General features: G+C 38.2%; 2 protein-coding genes across 32 annotated transcripts in view; one reads left to right on the top strand and one right to left on the bottom strand.

Moving 5' to 3' along the window:
- Window positions 1-16,919, bottom strand: part of LOC109092039 (leucine-rich repeat flightless-interacting protein 2-like) — a 31,878-nt gene extending 14,959 nt beyond the window's left edge. For 5 of the 31 annotated variants that reach the window (XM_042763668.1, XM_042763662.1, XM_042763664.1 and 2 more), the window contains exons 1-4: window positions 16,364-16,904; window positions 7,255-7,341; window positions 1,640-1,657; window positions 992-1,048 (exon numbers count right to left, since the gene is read on the bottom strand). In XM_042763668.1, coding sequence (XP_042619602.1) covers window positions 992-1,048; window positions 1,640-1,657; window positions 7,255-7,341; window positions 16,364-16,453 — 252 coding nt within the window. In that variant the 5' untranslated portion in view covers window positions 16,454-16,904. Of the gene's footprint in view, window positions 1-991; window positions 1,049-1,639; window positions 1,658-7,254; window positions 7,342-9,421; window positions 9,889-16,363 lie in introns of those variants that run through there. The other 26 variants (XM_042763671.1, XM_042763674.1, XM_042763675.1 and 23 more) reach the window with 18 other exon arrangements.
- Window positions 16,920-17,463: 544 nt separating this feature from the next.
- Window positions 17,464-19,046, top strand: LOC122146119 (ribosyldihydronicotinamide dehydrogenase [quinone]-like). Its single transcript, XM_042763654.1, has 6 exons — window positions 17,464-17,556; window positions 17,637-17,804; window positions 17,901-18,031; window positions 18,122-18,235; window positions 18,359-18,460; window positions 18,656-19,046. The coding sequence occupies exons 1-6, from the start codon at window positions 17,544-17,546 to the stop codon at window positions 18,953-18,955; spliced, it is 828 nt and encodes a 275-aa protein (XP_042619588.1). The 5' UTR covers window positions 17,464-17,543; the 3' UTR covers window positions 18,956-19,046.
- Window positions 19,047-19,493: the final 447 nt, after the last annotated feature.

Raw genomic sequence — 19,493 nt, 5'->3', positions numbered from 1 at the left:
AGCAAAGTTGAGCTGTGGCAGTGTATGCAAAGACAGCATGCAAATCAGTAATAACGGATGCAAGAGCAATTGTGTTAAAAACAGACAAACCAAAAACTCAAGACATAAAACAATGCACAATATTTTTTGTAAAATAACGTGAAAAGCTGTAATACATTGACATTCTTGGGGGTCAGTAAGATTTATTTTTACTTTTATTCAGCAATGATGCATTAAATTCATCAAATTGACAGTAAAGACATTTATAATGTTACAAAAGATTTCCTTTTTAAATCTATATTGTTCATTTGAACATATAAAATATAGTTTTAAACATTGCTATTAAGAAATGTTTCTTGAGCATTAAATCAGCATATTACTTCCTGAAGGATCATGTAATGTAACACTGAAAACTGGAGTAATGGCTGCTGTAATTAAATAGCTTTGCTATCACAAAATGACATTTTAAAATAATAATTAAAAAAAATAATTCTAATATTTCACAATATTTATTATATTATATATATATATATATATATATATATATATATATATATATATATATATATATATACATATATATATATATATATTTTTTTTTTTTTTTTTTTTTTTTTTTTTTTTTACCTTTTTTTTTTTACCTTTTTTTTTAAACAATAAATGCAGCCTTGGTAAGCATAACAAGATTTATTTCAAAATTATTTAAAACAATCTTATTGACCCCAAATTTTTTAATGTTAGGGTACATTAAAATATCTACAAATGGCAGTAAACAGATGAACAATGGCTTATTTCATTTGTTGACAACTTGTGAAAATGCAAATCAGCTATGCAGAGTTATTGACCTAGTGTTGAGACACGCAACCCTGATATCCAACATTAAAACTCTGTAAATTATTAACAAACAGAACATGAACGTGTCCTGCATGCAATGGATCCCTATCATGCCAAAAATCACATGCTGATGAATTTAGAGGTCTAGAAAAAAGCACAATCTCAACAGTGAATGTACCATCCACTGCTCAATGTCCCCCCATTTGTTGTCCAGGTTATCCAGTCCATAGTATTTCTGTAAAGAGAAATGCAGCAGAACCCAGGAGAGAAAAAATAAGGAAGTTCCGGTGACAAGAATAATATAAAGATAATTACATTAGACTAAGAGAATTTGATATTAGAAGGATACATTAATATAGATTAGTGATGTCCAGAGATTGTGAAAAAGAAAAAAGATGCTAAAACCTAAGAAAAAAAAATCATGAAAAGAACAGAAACAGCTAAATAAGCAACAACTAAAGGAAAGGAATTAAAATATGCCCAAAGAAATGCTACCACTGGGATGGTACCCTTTAGAGCAGGGGTGTCAAACTCAATTCCTGGAGGGTCGGAGACCTGCAGAGTTTTGTTCCAACCCTGCTCCAACACACATACCATGTAGTTTTTAAATAAGCCTGAATGACTTGATTAGCTAGATCAGGTGTGTTTAGATAGGGTTGAATCTAAATTCTGCAGGGCTCTGGCCCTCCATGAATTGAGTTTGACCCCCCCTCTCTGCTTTAGAGGTAAGTAAGGTACAAAGATGTACCATTTGAAAGGGTACTGCCCCAGTGACAGTTTTTGTACATGAGTCTGTAGAGTAGATCTTCAGCATCAGATGTCCTACCTTCTGCACCTGATAAATCTACATCACAGGAGGCCAGCAAAACAGGATCAGATGAGCAAAGGAAAGAAAGCCACCAGATGGGGAAAGGAAAGTGGGGAAAAAGAGGGATTTGATTATTTGACACGAAAGAGAACTAACCAAGTGGAAGATTGTGTACTCAAAGATAATGGAATGAAAAGGGAAAGCTGTTAAAGGTTTAGCAATCTGTCAGTTCAGTGTCATGTTACCTAGCCTTACAAGTAAGCTTACATTTAGAGAAAACAACAACAGTTCACACACTTGACTCAAAGAACACATGAAGGTCAAGTGGATCAACAAGCAGCAAAACTCAGTGGCATCACAGATAAAATCTAATTGTCAGCCAGGAATTTTAAAAATCACACTGCAAGTTTATAAAAGCATCTGAATTATGTCATGCAATAAATTGTTCAGATATCTGAGAACAAACTCAAGAGTTACAGAAGGTCATGTAATCTGGTTTATGGGGTAACAGGATTCTTTCCACTGAAGTTTAAGGTTTCATTTAGCCCACTAATGATCAAACCAATGAACAGCACTGGATTAGTATAGCAGTGCAACGTTTACACTAACACACTTGTATACTTGTTCTTGACCATTACGTTTTCACGAGTAATTACAACATCAGCAGATAAGCTGAAGATTCTTAAAACATCCAGCTACCAACAGCACACTATGGTCACCACAGTAAATTTTGATACTTAAAAATGCACTAACCTCCTGCTAATGACAAAGCTAAACACTGTAAATAGATAAAACCTAAACAAAAGCAGTTTTCTAGATATAAAAAGACATCTCTTTAACAGTTTGTTGTACATTTTAATAATTAAATCAAACATTTTAATCTAATTATTATACAGTATAAACAGTGCAGTAGTGAACACTTTCACTACTTACTGAAAAACCTACAGAATCTCACCTAACTGGTTTCCCCAAGTTTTGATGAGTGGTTTATTCATCCAACATTCCTGTAACAAAACCTCTTCCTTTAAATTACCTTTAACACCTTATATATCAATTTAGAGACTTTTGCACAACATCAATGCTCTTTTATTTTTGCAAAACTCTGCACTCTCACAGAATTAGCCAAAGAAACTACGAAATTGTTAGGGTATTAGAAGAAAAGTTACCATGTACTCCAAAAGGCACAAAAGAAAACTTTTTTTAAAAATAAATAACCATAGCATGCATAACTGCATCTGGCACAAAATAAATAAATACCCTTGGTAGAATCTACATTCAACCTTCTGACTAGCACATAACAGTTTTAGAAGTGTTCATTAAGTCGACAGGTCATTGTCAACAAATAAAACCTGGAAAAAAAAAAACACACTTAATCAGATCACCTGATAGTTAACTTGTATAGTTAAAAGGTATCAAATGCATCAATAAATCTGTTACTTAATTATTAACACATTAAGTCAGTATGCCTTATCTTTCCATGCTCATCTACAACCTCACCTTCCTCAGCAGAGGGGTCTGGGGTCTCCCATTGATCACTTTCCTAGCCCTTCTATGCACTAATTGCTTCCAAGCTGTCCTGATAGTCTCAGAGAGCCCCCATCTACCTCAGGACTAAGGGAGACAGAGACTTTCTATGACTCCAAAGACATAATCTGTCATAAAATCCAAACCACATAGCCTGTGTGCGCTAGCTCATCTTCACAAAGTCCGGATTAAACTATTTTTCATCCCAGCATGTTCAATCTTAAATCATTGTGTTTGCGATCAGCGTAATGATCACAGCCAGACAGTGAGAACTGAATGGGAACTAAATCTGTTAACCCGCTGCAGGTACGGCTGAAAGCTCATAATCTACTTTAAGACTTGACTGGAGTTTTAAAGCCACAAAACACACACCCTTAACATTCTCACACACCTCCTGTTCAGACCGGGCTTAACTCTGAATGCTAACTAATCTGTCAAGTGTGACCTGGGTATACTTAAAGAATGTGTTTATCTTCATGACATAAGTCTGTTGCTTCTAAGCTCAGGTATCACAGTGTGGGTTGTCTAGTGGCATCCGATGGACCCAGAGTAACTTCGTTCATATGCACTTAACCAAATATCCTTAAATATCTTAAGGAATCTTCAACTCTTTTAAATTCATACTACTGAACCATGCCATTCTTGTCCCATTTACTGTGTGAAGTCAGCTGTAGCAAACCAGCATCAACAGTCACAGTGCATTAACACTAATTACCCAGAATTAGCCATGCGCATATCCATGAGTTGGAACCAAATGTTATACCATTTCTTTAAATCCAGCTCTCTTAACTATGAGGAATGTTCAGGCAACGTACTATTATAGTACCAAAATCCTGACAAAAGAAATGAATATATCAACATCTATAAAGTCTTTAAAGGCTTACAGTAAATGTAATGTAACTGAGAATGACCTGTAATCTTTTGCCAAAATTAGGGGTAAAAGTACAAAACCAGCAGTAAAGCTGAAAGGTGCTACAACAAAATGAGCATAAAGAAAGTCCACGCCATTTCTTTTTCATGATTGTTAAAGCTATTTGAATATATTCCTCAAACAACCTAATCAAATTAAATAAAGTGTATGTTATTGTATTCCAATTAATTTTTCCAAAGTGGAGGATGAGCCAATATTATGCCACACATGCTGTCAATAATCAGACAGTTCATGCAAAAATGTAAATCATGTGGTTCCAAGTCTTTATTTGTTTATTTCTTCCGTGGAACACAAAAGAAGATATTTTGAAAAAAAAATTTTTTTTTTGGTCCATACAATGAAAGCGAATGAGGTGCTTTATGTAGGATTGACACTGAGTGGTTGAACTTGGTATTGCAGTCCAAATTCAAAATAATGGAGAGGGTTTTTTTCACCTGGGCCCTCCTCCTCAGACTCGACACACAAGCAGGTCTCCAGATTGATGACACAAACAGGAACGGGCGCGCTTGACGATGAATGAAATACGCTGTGTTTTCTGCCAACTGGCAACCCGGGGTGCCAAAATACAATTGGGTGAATTGGCAGTGGGCGGGTTTCACAAACCAAAACAAAGACCGACATTCCGGGCCGGAACGCACATTTTCAAAAGAGCATAACTAACTGTAACATTGTTTTTCAGATAAAAAAAAGTATGTTAACTTAGCATGTTTCTTAAATATCTGCAAACATTTTATGGCATGTTTATGCTTTAGTTGAGTCTGAATCTTACATACAGCACCTTTAAACAACATTGGACCCCACTGACTTCCATTGTATTGGCGGTTGAAACAATTTTTTCATAATATCTTCTTTTATGTACTGAAAAAAACTAAAAACAAAGGGTCATATTGATTTAAAATGTAAAAGACCATGTCAATTTTTGGATTACCTCTGTAAATTGTATTTAACATGTAATATTTTTAATTATGTTATTCTTTGTAAAGACCCCAAAGGGCTCATAATGTAACCTGTAATATTTCCTGTAAGTTCTAATGTGGCAGTTCAGAAGGGCTCTTAAGAGGTCATGACCCAGGGGGTGATTAATTGACCCTGATCCCCATTACCCAGCCAAAACATGCCCTTCTAAGCACGGGGCCCACAATCATGATGAAGATTAAACAAATTGAACATAATTGGCTGACAGTGTTGTGCAGGAGCAAGCCAACAAGTTTCAGTTTTGAGATGAGAATCAAGAAGGCATTTTCTGCTGCCAGTTCAGTAGGAAAACACCTAGAAAATTTTAAATGCACAGAGGCCAAGACTGGATAAATATTATCAGCAACAACATTTTCAAAAATATCAATGCAATTTTAAAGTCCTACAGCTCAACACACTCTTGAACTGTGTTGGAAGGTTCTCCTCCTGTGTTTCAACACATTGTGTAATGCAGATTATTTACTTTGTGAGATGCTTTCAGTTGCCTAACGTATGACTCCTGTTAGTAAGTGTTGTGATTATGACACCAGTGAAAGGAGACTGTGGCGAGGGGGGCGTGGTTCAGCGAGGTCTGCAGCAGGAGAGAGAGGCAGGAAATGAGTGGTGAGTAAGTAGGTCAAGTGCAAATGATAAACACCTGTGTCTCATTTCAGTAATTAGTGTAGAGAGGCCGGATAAAAGCCACCAGGAATCGGAAAGCAAAGGAGAGAGGACCAGGCCTGGACTTTATTTTGTGTTATGATTTTGTTTGTGCTTGACACTGAATGTTTGCCGGTTCCCGCTTCCTTCTTCCCGATCTAAGAAATTTGTTACATTGGTGCCGAAACCTGGGAGGAAGGAGGGACATGCTGCCAGAGATCCCTCGCTGCTGTGGTGAATCCGTGGAGCCATCCAGCATGGCAGAGCAGTCTCCCGCCATGGACGCTCGAGGCGGTGGGCTGGAGTGAGTTGCCGGGGCATGGGAGATAGTGGCTGTGGGCTGGCTTGGACGTGGAGTGACGGGTGGGGTCGGTTGGGGTGCGTGAGGGTGGGGATGAGTATGGGTCGTTGTCCTGAGGCTGGATCCATCCGCCATGATGGGGAGTAGCAGGGAATGGGGGACTCCTGCCGGCTGCCCGAACCCGGAGGAGCCGCCGCCGTCCACCGGGCGGTGGAGGAGTGTCGAGCCGTCCACCGAGGGCTATCCAGTGCCGCCGCCAGGCATCGCGGAAGAGTTTAGCCAGCTGGTGGAGGGCCGAGTGGCAGTGTTTCTGGGAACCAGAATAATTTTTCCCCTTCTCTCTATCCCTGTCTGTCTGTCCTTACCACCAGGTATGCCACGGCCACCATGATTGGCTCCCCCGGAAGGGTGAGTAGAGCGCAGTCTCGTGGGTACCCCCAGCCTGCGAGGGGCGATGGAGGTATGTGACGAGAGGGGCGGGGCCGAGACCCGTGGGAACGGAGCAAGGACGGTGGAGTAAATGCTAATGCTTGACACCTGCGCCACTCACCGGTCTCGAGTCCCACGGAGTTCCGGAAGGATAAAAGGAGTGATGACAGTGTTGGACAAGAGTTTTTTTTTAGGCTTTAATGTTAATGTTATCTGTATGCACCGGAGTCTGAGAGTAACGCAATTTCGATTCTCTGTATGTATGTACTGTACATGTGGAAATTGACAATAAAGCAGACTTGAAACTTGAAAAAAAAGAGAGGACCAGGCCTGGATTTTATTTTGTGTTTTGGTTCTGTTTGTGTGCGACAGTCGTCGGTGAGGGGCTGTCCCACTATTTTTGTGTTTATTTCATTATTAAAGTTTTATTTGAATGTTCCCACCTCCTTCTTCCCGAACTGTGTTACAGGGACATGAGACCTTTCCAGAAGTTAAACCTCTTTATATCTCGATCTTACGGCATGTTACTGGTGGGCATGTCAAAACATCTATGTACTGGAACAACACTGTCATGCTATAAACAAAATGTCTGCAAAGAATAATATATAAATAAACATATAAATAAATACAATTTCTGCAAAGACTTATACTAGGAGGAAGCATTCAAAGGAATATTATATTTTAGCATAGCCTACAGAATATTATAGCAGACTTGAAAAGCAACCATGTAAAAGTTAATACAGAATCAAGACCAACATAACATTTTGGCATATGAAAACATTTAACAACGCCAAGGCCTAAGTTTCAGCCCACAGTGACTGTGTGTTTCTTCACCTCTTTCTGTTGTCTTTCCAGTTCTCTCATTCTGATCTCACGAGCTTCTGCGCGGGCCGCCCTCTTAGCTGCCAAACGGGCTTCAGCCTGCAGGGGGCAGGTGGGGAAACAGAGAAAGAGAGAGAGGTCACGTCATTAAACCATTAACATGAGCAATGTAGTAAATGCAAAATAAATAAATAAATAAAATTAGAGGAAGTTAAATCAACACAAAAAAACACTTTTTATTACATTTCTTGTAATCTAAATTCAACAGGAGGTTCAAAGGACATATACATGTCCTATATTACATGAACATGTTTATGTACCTCCCTGTTGTAACTGTATACTTCTCAGACTGTTTGTTTGTTTACATAAGTATACGTGTGTATTTGTGAGTTTAGTTTTTTACACTTTGAAAGTCCTTTTAAGGAAGAGACTCCCTGTAAGGGGGAGAGAGAGAGGAGAGAGAGAGAGAGCACACTTCCTTCCTGTAGATGACGCCACAAAATGTGCAACAACCAAAAAAGGAGAGTAAGAAACCTTTACTCCAGTATTTCATCATAGACACTACCCTCCCATAGTGATGTCTGCAACTGAAATCTGCCCATTTTCCCCCCAATCCCATACTACAAGTAATCTTTACACTAGAGGCACGACTGTGACATGCGCACATTCCTGAAGAATAAGTGATATTTATGTTTTAACAGAGAAAAATAAGCGTCAAAACAGTGGAACTACTAATCAAAGGGGCATGCAAGCAAAGATGTCAAATGTATTCCTACGTTTGTTAGCTGATGGAGAAATCCATAATGACGTGTTCCTGAGTAAATCTCACATCATATCTTAATGTCTCAGACTGAGGCCTTCCATCCTGAACACACACAGTAACACAACTTTCCAAGGAAGCAGCCGTTTCTCACCACAAAGGTCTTGTGTCCCTTTGCCAACAACGAAGTTCAAGAAATAGTTAGCCAAAATAAATAATTTCACAGCTTCAACCACTACTTGTAGTTCTAGCAGAAAGTGATGGCCTATTTTTGCATTTAATTTTGGACAAACCTTTGTCTTTTTTTTTTTTTAGGAGTGAAGGACAAGCTTCTACACATTTCAATTTAATATATCCCTTGCTAAATAAAAGTATTCATTTCATTCATTCATTCAAAAAATATATAGCATGTAACTGAAACAATCACACTTGCAAAGATATTTTCCATGTTGGCAAATCACTGCACTACTCAAATGACCTCAAAGCAGCAGCACGGGACAAGAGAGGACAAATAAACTGGGAAAATGTAACCTTTCTTATCCTTACTGAGTGGTGCAGTGCAGCTGACATAAAACATCAGAAATTAAACATCCAAATCCATATGAAACATCTCCTTTATATCAAATATCACTACAGTTTGTAAAAAGGAAATGTGTGACCATGTTATGTTGGTACTGTTGTAATGAAGGCAGCTAATTGTATAGAAGAACTGCCAGGGAGAAGTTACTACAGCGAACCCCAGCTATTAAGCAGCTGGCCTAACATAACAGGTTCTCACTAATGTCAACATACGTTTTCGACGAGCACAGCAATACAGCTTTGCATACATGCTTTAAAATAACAGTTACTTATTACCCAACAGGGCTTTGACTGTGCTGAAAATGCTGAATAATATTTAATTTGCAATAATAATAATAAAAAAAACCCACAAACTAAATATCAAGAGTAATAGTGCCTTCAGAAAACGTTCAGGAATAAATGCACTTTATATGACTGTGCAACTAACAGGGTAACCAAAACTATGCCTTTTTTGACCATAGCAGGAAGTCAGAGGGCTGAGTCATTCACAATTGAGCCTGAATCACACCCTTCCTGCACTTTAGCAGAACCAACCACTGTACAAACACCCATCGCTGCTCGGCCCTAATGTGGAGGGCATGTACATATGCACACAATATGATTTACATGAACCGAAGATAATCATTCATATAACTGAACCAAACCTTTTGTAGTGTATGTCAGTCAGTGCTTTACAATTCTTACAATATACCTAAAAACAAGGGTTTTGACAAGAAAAAAATTCATAAAATGTGTATAGGCACCTAAAAGAAGCAAGTTAGCATCCTTGAAAACATGCACTTATTCATCCTCTAAACTGAACTAAAACAAGCTCTTTTATCATAACCGATTAAGGCCTACCTTCTTGCAATTATCAAAGTAGACCATGATGTCTGTCACGGTGAGCATATTATAGCCTGGGTCGTCTGCATTTCCCCCCATCATTAACATTTACACACTCCTATCGCAGAAGAAGAAAACAAACTGGCCTATTTCACACACCTCTCTCCTCTCACTCTCTCCTCAACAGCTATTTTTAATGACCCAAATGGAGCAGGTTCTATCAATAAACCCAAAATGCTCTAATTTAATGAAAGTTCTGTGACACGGATGTTCTCAATGGGAATGAAGAGCTAGTTTCATTGCTGTCTGGAGGTGATCTTTTTTTGGAACATAAATCTATTGTTTAATTGCTCTAATTGGCCACAGAGTACATTGCTTCACAACGTTATTGTCAGTAGTTACCAATTTGAGACTTAAATAACTGAAAGTTGCAATTTCAAGGTGTAATTTTTTTATGTAGTATGGCCCCATCTTGGATGTACACAGTCTGTTGTGTCACAAATGAGGCCCCCAAGAGTTTAACCAACAGAGTTGAAGAATTATTGTGTTTTTGGAATTTTTTCGGATACAACCATATTTGTCACAGATGATTGTGGACAGGTTTACTAAATCTCTTTGTTTGGTGCCTTTTAAGGTAGACATGAAGGACAAGCTTTTCATTCAGGAGTCCCTGGGAGTTTGATGTATGCCAGAACAATTTAAGCCCAGAGTTCTTTTCTGTTGACATAAATATCACAGAAGATGCCAAGCTGTCCAGGTCTCTCTCTCTCTCTCCCATGGCCTCTTGTACCAGCATGCCAGGCAGAGCATGTTAATCATCTGGACTACTAATAGACTAGCTGTAACAAAAAATGAAGGGTCCAAATGGAAGATACGAAACACAAATGACTGGAAGACCACAACTGTTTTTGGACAGTACTCTGGAAGCAAAATTTACTAAACATGTTGACATTTAAAAAATAGACATTATTAACTCCAGAAGTATGACTTATATAAACCAAAAGGCCAGTTTAATTCATCTAAATGTGGAAAGCTTGGTATTAAAAAAATGTGTATAATTTTGCCATTGGTGTACACTGGATTAACGGTCTCCAGTGTGAGACATAAACAGTCTTTCTCACTTGAGTACTAACGTAAGAGCCAGAGAGTGGAACATATGAGATCACAGGAGACGTCTGCCCATATTAACACCTACATAAATTGTGCCAGCCTTCCATCTATGACAAACATAAACCAAACAATGTCTGGTCTGTTTGTGATGGGTGCATATTTTAGCAGATCCCTGAGTTCTGTGGAAGAATTTAATATCAAAAGCGAGCTTGGGCAAAAAAAGAAATCACCATGTAGGGCTAAAAGAATTTAGGAACATAAATTTGGGTCATTCCGAGGATGGAGAAAATAATGAAAAAAGGGAAAGAAAATAAGGAAGAGAGATGATAAGATTAAAAGACCATTACTTAGTGGTAATACATCATATCTAATATAAACCTCAGACAATTAAAATATACATTTTCGAAGTTAAACTAATAGTTGACTGAAAAAGGTAAGATGTAAAATAGTAGGCTAAAATGGAAAAGAAGATATTTTGAAAAATGCCTCAGTGTTTTTTGTCCATACAGTTAAAGTAATTGGGGTCCTGTGTTGTTTTGCCTCCAAATTGACTTCCATTATATGTACAAAAACAGATGAAACAGCAAAATATTATCTAATGCGTTCTGAAATGGCATATGAGTTTTTAGAGTTTTTATTTTTTTATTTGTTGTTGAACTATCCCTTTAAATACTTTCCTATCCCAGTTTAAAGTGCAGAGGTAACTATAAGTAAGCCATTCATATTGACTATTCAAAGAAAGCAAACACAGTTGTTCTGTGGTACTCTCAAAACATCAGTATTTGTTTGAGCAGATCAACATGTCCTGTTCTGTCTCAACCAGTGATGTTTGCATCATTATTTTGGCAATCCCTTAAGATCCCACTAGTGGCTCAGAAATGCCACACTTCACCATTAAATCCTGAGAAACCTGAGGCAGGGTGATGTTTTGATGGATGCCAGTGGGCCTGTCTCAGATGACTGCACACAGAGGCAGCTCTTCACGGAAAGAGAAGGTCTAGTGAGCTTGGCCAACACAGAACACTTGCTTCACTGACCACAGAGTTACTTAAGAGCAAGAACAAGCCTGTGAGAGAAACTCCAGCTTGTTGAAAGGAGGGAATAAGAGAAAGCAGCAAGATGGTGATGAGTCGAAGGTTAACTAGTATCTCATCTACTGGTCTCTGGGTTCTGAAGACATTCAGTGTGCTCTCCGTCTAAAAATGCCTGGTTGAAGGTGAACAGGGTTTACCCTGCAGAATAGGTGATAATGCTGTAGATTTCCTGATGAGAGATTAACCTCCGGTTTCACAGACAAGGCTTAAGCCTAGTCCTAGACTAAAATGTAAATCAGCTCAACGAAACTTGCACTGACTGATCTTTAAAACATCTCAGTGCCTTTGTTTTGTCTTAAGATGAACACCAGTAATGCTTATTTCTAAGGTATATGAAAATTACTTAAATGTCCTAATTGAACTATGGCTTAATCCTGGTTTAGGCCAAGCCCTGTCTATGAAACTGGGCCAGAGTTGACAAATTCCACAATTTTGTAAATTGTAAATGTTGGTATTATCCTACATTTTTGTGATTTCTTAAATTCAAATAAAAGTATTTGGAATTAAAGACAGTTAAACCAAGTTCTTTTTGATATTACGGTTCTAAGTGTTTTTGAACTCGTTTTTTAAAATTTCAAATAACAATAACATTTCTATTTCAGCATCTTCTATGACCCATGTAACAGAGGTTTTGATAGGAGACATTTCACTGTGAAAACAGAAGATGAATTGTATTACTTCATACAGAGGAATGCGCAGTGTCCTTGCAACTTTACAGAATTTTTACACATTAAGCTGTTTCACACCTACATTTGTCAAATAAGCAAACAACTTGCACCAAATGGCTAATCGGAGACAAAAGCAAGAGTCTGTCTAAATGTGCATTCCTTTCACTTTAGCACAGTCTTATCAGAACAAAATCCACAACATGAACTTGTACGCCAAGTTAATAAATCATGAAAAAGGGAAAGTTTTCTCCCTGTGTGTATTTAATGTAACTTAATGGAACACAAGTTTAACATAAAAAAAAAAAAGTTGTATGTATTAAGATTTATGTATTTTAACTACATTTGTAGTAAACTTTATGTGACAGTGAGAGCATAGGTGAAATACAGAAAAGGAAAACTAAACATTACAGGAGTTATGCCTATACGTAGATAACACTGGCACCATTTTTCACTACAATCTACTTAGGCTTACGGTTTTTGGAAACACCGTCCTGGTGTCTAACATTTGATATCAACAGAAAGTGTAAAACAGTCTATGACAATATTTTTGTCATAAAACACATGACTAAATATTAAGCAGTTATCGCAATACCATGATTTATACACAAACACCCTGACCAATCAGCATCAAGAGCACTAGAAATCTGGACTCTGCATTATTCCTTCAAATGGGAAGCGTCCCAACAGCAGAGAATAAACAGGAAAGCAATTGTGATAACAATCTACAGGGGCCCATTGGTGACATCAGAAAAAGGAAGAAAACCCTTTCTGAATCCTTGTCCTTATATGGAGAGGTTCCATTCTTGGTGAAAGATGTCAGTATGTGAAAAAGATCTCTGACTTAAGTGTGCTTGAGTTTGCTATGCAGTGTCTTGCTTCAACTTGTATCAACAGCTCTGCAACAAGGCTCTTGAAGAAAAAGGAATAGGGTGTTGTTGAATACAATCATTGCAAGTTTAACCTTGAGTTGCTAAGAGATAATCCTAAGTGAGGCAGCTAAATATTATGATTGTCATGGACCAGTGATAAGCAGGTGTTAATGTGTCAATGTGCTGCTGTGCTCTGTATTCATAAAACCATTTATGCGTTAGGGCACATGATCACATATTTTCATATCAGGACTCTTCTTCTGAATGCTGAAATATAAAATCAATGCTCATGATAATGAGTTTACGATTAGCAGTCAGACAGCTCTCATCCAAAAACCCTGAGCCCTGATTAATCATCTAAACACCCTTCAGAGCAGAGTCTGGCATCCTATTCTGCTTCTATCCATCTCAGTCATTGGATCACACTGTAAACAGTGCCAGCGAATGTAACTGAGTTTGCTAGTAGCTTCCAGTGGAGACGTTTAGAACATCATCTTTGGAAATATTAAGACTGTTAGCAATGAGAAATGTAAAACACTACAGTTCACACTACAGTTCAAATGTTTGGGGTTGGTAAGATTCTCTTAGTCTCTTAGGCTTACCAAGGCTGCATTTATTTGATAAAAATACAGTAAGAAATATTAAGAATCATTTAAACATCAAGAACTGACCTTTTCTATTTGAATTTTTTTTTGCCACAACTTTGGCGTTATGTATAATGATTTATTTTCAGCTGAAAGCTGAATTTTCAGCAGTCCATTACTCCAGTCTTTAGTGTCACATCATCTGATCATTCTAATATTATTTCATATATGGTAAATATATCTGCTCTTCATTTTTTAACACAATAAGATGGAGAACACTGGTTCAGCCTGGCATAATGACACTCTGCCAACGGCTTGACCTATAAATGTCTTTTTTGTGACTTTTGGTAGTGACTGAGTATTTATATAATAATTATTATACTGTATACTTAAACAGTTTTAGCCAAGAGTTCCACAAGTGGTGCCATTGTAATCAGCATTTACAGTGACACAAGTTACAGAATTTATACTAAAACTGTGTTAAGAATACATATCATAGATCAACATGAATTATCATAGACCTTTTATAGATCATGAACTTTTTTTTAGCATGTGCCAAAACTTTGGAGTTATGTAGTAATGAACTAAACACACACAGCTGAAAACAATCTATTTATGTCATCAGTTTGTCTTAACAGATTCCACAACTTGCATCTGGGTAAGTAGAATGACAAATAGAACACTGAATCAAAGTGTTGAGCAGCCATTGTTGAATCTGTTTTTCAGGAAATCCTCCACTGACTCAAGTTCTACTGTGGCCCTATCTCACACTTTACAGCTTAGCTACAATAGAGAGCACCAGAAAAATATTTAATAGATACCCAAGTGGCAGAGGATTGCCCTTTTGTAAGTGGGCAGTTTGTTTTCTGTAGCACATGGAGTCGACCTCTTCTAAGTGAACGCATGGATAAAGAGAGATTCAGGTGAAACACACCCATGTTGTCAAATGTACAATCAGGAGGCTAAATTCAGTTTCACAATTTCAGTATGAATGCTAAAGGATTACTGATGCAGATATTATCAGAATGTGTTTCCACTGCATCCATTATCAGATGCCTCTGTTCCTACTTCTGCTCATTGTAATGGCCCCACGAAACTTCATGTCTGGTCTTGAAGCTGCACTAACAGCTGGTCTCTGTGGGCCTTCTATTTTTAGGCCCAACATACCAGCTTATCAGAGATCAAGCAAGTGTGGAACAGCTGGATATGAAGAATATATAAAAATAAATGCAGGTAAAACCAAGTAGCAATAAAAATAAAAATAAATGCAGGTACCGGGTGAGTAAAGGTGGCATAATGGAACACAGGGAGTAAGTACTGAAACAGAAAGAAAGAAAAAAGCTATAAACCCTATAAGTCAAAGGAACATGTAAATAAGTAACCAATTTATGAATGCATTCAAAACTTTACGGTTGCCTTGAAAATGACAAGCACTTAGTAATAAAAGGGTTAAAACCACAGTATCTTGACATCATCTAACTGAAACCAAACCTGCTCAGAGAGAAGCTCTATTAAGACCTTGTGTGATCTTGCTGTTTAAATTTGCAAAGCCACTTGGGACCTTTAGCATTCATACTGAAATCGTGAAACTGAATTTTGCCTCCTGATATACATTTGACAACATGGGTGTGTTTCACCTGAATCTCTCTTTATCCATGTGCTCACTCACAAGAGGTCGACTATGTGCTACAGAATACAAACTGCCCACTTACAAAAGGGCAATCCTCTGCCACTTGGGTATTTATTAAATATTTTACTTTATGGATTATGCATTCACATACCAAGTGTTTACTGCAATTCAGAAGTTCCCATAAAATCACTGCATTAAATAAATTTAATGAATAATGTAAACACAGAGACAGTTTTATGCATACACACTCCCGCTTCTCTGATCTATCAGAGAAGCATCTATCATGCTTCTCTGGCTGTATTTCACACTCTAAACTGAAGGCAGTTCATGCTGACGGTAGAGTGAGAAGGCCTCTCTCCTGCCAACCACTGAGCATGTGTCAAACAGAGACATGCTTACTATTAATAGAATGAAACACTTGCTACATATACAGTTTAACCGTCTTTGAAAACATGTGCACTTCACATACAGTCATGACTTTTCACTATAGGTGTGCAATGAAGAAACAACATATACATCTGTTGAAAATCTGACTGGGCCAAAATCACTTCCTAAGCAGTCAAGGTTTTGTCTACCATGAACCCAGCACCTGTTCCAGCACATCAAACCCTGCTTATGTTGCAGACTGGTGGCACTTTCAAATACATTAGCCTACTGCCATGCTACATTAAAATAACACCTTTGATCAACACAGCTCAGAAACTTGTAGTTAGGGTACAAAAAACAGAGACAGGAAGCATGACTAGGAGAGGAAATGATCTACAGCTTGTAAGTAGCTAATATATATGCAATGCAGGGCCAGATGAAGGCAAAACAGGAACTTTTCCTTAGTAAGCCTGTTGTAATGTTAATAAGATACTCGTGAAACTGTGTAAAGTTCTTTGGTTTAATAAACTAACTCAGGAGGTAGAACCATGTGATTGTCTTGTTTTTCTCTAGAGTTTAAGTTTGCACATCTGCAACTAAGAACTTTGCAGTAGTTTAACTCTTAAGAGATCAATTTACCTCTTTTGCGATTACATTGAGGGCATCTTCCTCACCGGTCAACCCATTTTTGCTGGGGGTTCTTTTACGTCCTGGCCCTTGAGACCCCATTGGTAACCTTTAATATCCTTCTGAGAAACACACGCTCCTTTACGCGTGAGAACCGATCCGTATGAGAATTATTCATTCAATAAAGGCATAAGAAAAAGAAAGCACGTTTCCGACTCTAACCAAAAAAAACAGCAACGCTAGTCGTGTCGTTCGCGACGCGGTTCATTGTGTTACATCCGTCTTTTTCTGCACTCTTCCTAGTGCTGTACTCTGAAAGACTGAAGAGTCACCGGTGCTGAGAGCGCAAACGCGTTTTCAGGACACACGTGTCGCCGCTGAGGAGCTGCCAAAATGGCTGTAAATGATCTAGAGTTTGTTTGCTCAGAGTTGGGTTGTTTAACAGTGTGATACTCAGTATAACGTCTGGGATAAAAGTTTTCTCGCTTTAGTTCACAGTTGGTGAGCTAATGGATTCGAGCGTCTGTTAGGGGAGTTTGAGGGCTCGCACACCCTCCTTGCTATTTTTAATCATGGGAGTCTGGTGCTAAAAACAGAAACCTTATCTTGAACTTCTTAAAGTCATACACATGTGCTTACGCACATTTCGTAACAATAATAAAATTTTACACTTCATTCTGAAGATAAATAAACTCCTGGAGGAAAATATAATAAACCGGACTATGGTTTAACTGGTCTCAGCCTAATCGTGTGCGGTTTATGTTCTCAAGCAGATCTTTCAAAATAACAAACTAGACCAAGACGAGGAGACAATACAGCTGTTAATTTAAAAAAAAAAAATATATATATATATATATATGTATGTATGTATCAGGTATATCATCTTTATCAGGTATTAAGTCTTGTATGGCTTTAGTTGCTGGTGCATGTTGACATCTAGTGGTAAAAACGTTAACTTGCCAGTCATAAAACGATGGAAGTTTGCATGTTTCATCTAGTGGTAAAAAACGTAAGATGTTGCAGTCAAAAAATCCAGTTAAAAGTTTTGCTTCGTTGAAAAATTTTGCCCCTTTAGTTGCTGGTGCATGTTGACATCTAGTGGTAAAAACGTTTGATTGAGATTTGTACGGGTGATTGTGACTTTAAAGCTCACAGTTCGGTTTGTGTTTAGTAGATGCTTTGAGACCTGTGGATGGAAAACATGAGTACGTCCTTTCTGTTTCTGCAATTTTTTTATGCGTTTTGTTTTGTTTATTTAGTCTCTTCTGTTAATATTATTTTTCAGCTGCAAAGACGGTGTTGATCGTGTACGCGCACCAGAGCGCCGGATCTTTCAATGCGGCTGTTAAGAATGCTGCTGTGGACGAGCTGAAGAAACAGGGCTGCCGCGTGCTTGTGTCTGACCTGTATGAAATGAAATTCAAGGCCACGGCAACAGAGGATGATATTAATGGTGTGGGAGGCAGTGTTTCGTTTGTTATAATAGTAAACTAAGAACTAGTCCCTTATCAGAGCTCAGTGGCAGTTATTGCACGAATTTGTTTCTCAGGAGCGGTGAAGAACCCGAAGCATTTCCGTTATGGAAACGAGACCATGTTGGCCTGGCAGGAGGGGCGACTAGCTTCTGATATCGTAGATGAGCACAATAAACTAAAAGAAGCAGATCTAGTTATTTTTCAGGTATGAAGGTTCTTTTTAGAAATTTGTGTGGGTGTCCCCCCTTTTTCTCCATGTAAGTCTTTGACCATTTTTATTGTCAATTTCTTTTAGTTTCCCATGTATTGGTTTTCTGTTCCTGCCATCATGAAAGGCTGGATGGACCGGGTTCTTACGCTTGGTTTTGCATACACCTTGGAAAAGCGCTACAGTGAGGGCATCTTCAGGGTGAGGCCTTCCCATCATAAACCTCAGACTTGCATTAATCACGAAAGATCATCAAATGTCTTTAATGAAATTAGAGTGGGCTGTTAATATTGGCATAATTTGATTTGTTTAATTTCATGTCAGAATAAGAAAGCCATGTTATCCTTCACCACTGGTTCCCATGAGACCATGTTCAGCTCCAATGGGATCAACGGAGACATGAATGTCACTCTGTGGCCAATTCAAGTAAGAATTTTTTTTTATTTTTATTTTTTTTTTTTTATGGTCCCTAGCCCCTTCATCCCTTTTATGCTCTCACTCTGTAGGGTAAACCCTTTGAAAGGATTAGGGCATGAGGATGAACCCTGGAACACAGCGTTAATTTTGAGTGTGTGACATACAAACCTGAGACTCCTGCACTGATGTTTCCTCTTTTTGTAGAATGGGGTCCTCAACTATTGTGGCTTCCAGGTCCTTGCTCCACAGATCTTCTGGGCACCCACACATCTCTCTTCTGAGGCTCGCGAGGGCCTGTTGAAAGGCTGGTGCACTCGTCTTCAAGGTCTCCTAAACGAGGCACCTCTCACCTTCCCACCTGCAGACATCTTTGACGAGGGGAAAGGCTTTCAACTGAAGCCTGAGGTCCGGGAGAAGCAGGCTGATTCCCCTTTTGGTCTCACTGTGGGTCACCACCTGGAGAAACCACTGCCACCCCAAAGCCAGATGAAAGCTGGGGTGTGAGACCTGGTGCAGTGCTGTCCCCATGTGGCCATGTCCTTGTTTAAGTCTCAAAGCTGAAATTTAGACCTGAATAAATTGTTCATGGTTTGAATGAGTATTAGAATTCATTTTTAGTCAACGTGTCTAAACCCACAATTTGCTCCTTGTCTCTTTAAAAAGCTAAAAAAATTAGTGCACCCAAAAATGAAAGTTGTCACTTGTTTCAAACCGATAAAACCATTTAATCTTCAAAAAACACTTAGATATTTTGAACGAAACTTGAGTTTAGGTAACCAAAATTCAAAAGGTTGTTTAGGCATTGTTAAACTAATCAATATGAATAGAGTAAAGGGATTCTTTATATGACGAGGAGATTTAATTTGGGCTTTTATACATCTAAACACGCATACCTGGAGCAAGTCACATATGGTAAACATGTAAGCTTGTGTATTTCACAAGGTTATGTCAATGAGGTTTGTTTTAGTATGTGAGGTGCACACTTTTATTTTTGATGTGTGTGTTTAAATGCGAGTAAAAACCTAAATTTAAATCTCTGTAT

Source organism: Cyprinus carpio, chromosome A9 (genome assembly GCF_018340385.1).
Source record: "Cyprinus carpio isolate SPL01 chromosome A9, ASM1834038v1, whole genome shotgun sequence".
NCBI lineage: Eukaryota > Metazoa > Chordata > Actinopteri > Cypriniformes > Cyprinidae > Cyprinus > Cyprinus carpio.
This window is presented reverse-complemented; position numbering and strand designations above follow the sequence as displayed.

Coding starts and splice junctions, on each gene's coding strand:
- LOC122146119 (XM_042763654.1), top strand. Junction 18,032..18,121: donor CAGATCTAGTTATTTTTCAG/GTATGAAGGTTC, acceptor AATTTCTTTTAG/TTTCCCATGTATTGGTTTTC. Junction 18,461..18,655: donor TCACTCTGTGGCCAATTCAA/GTAAGAATTTTT, acceptor CTCTTTTTGTAG/AATGGGGTCCTCAACTATTG.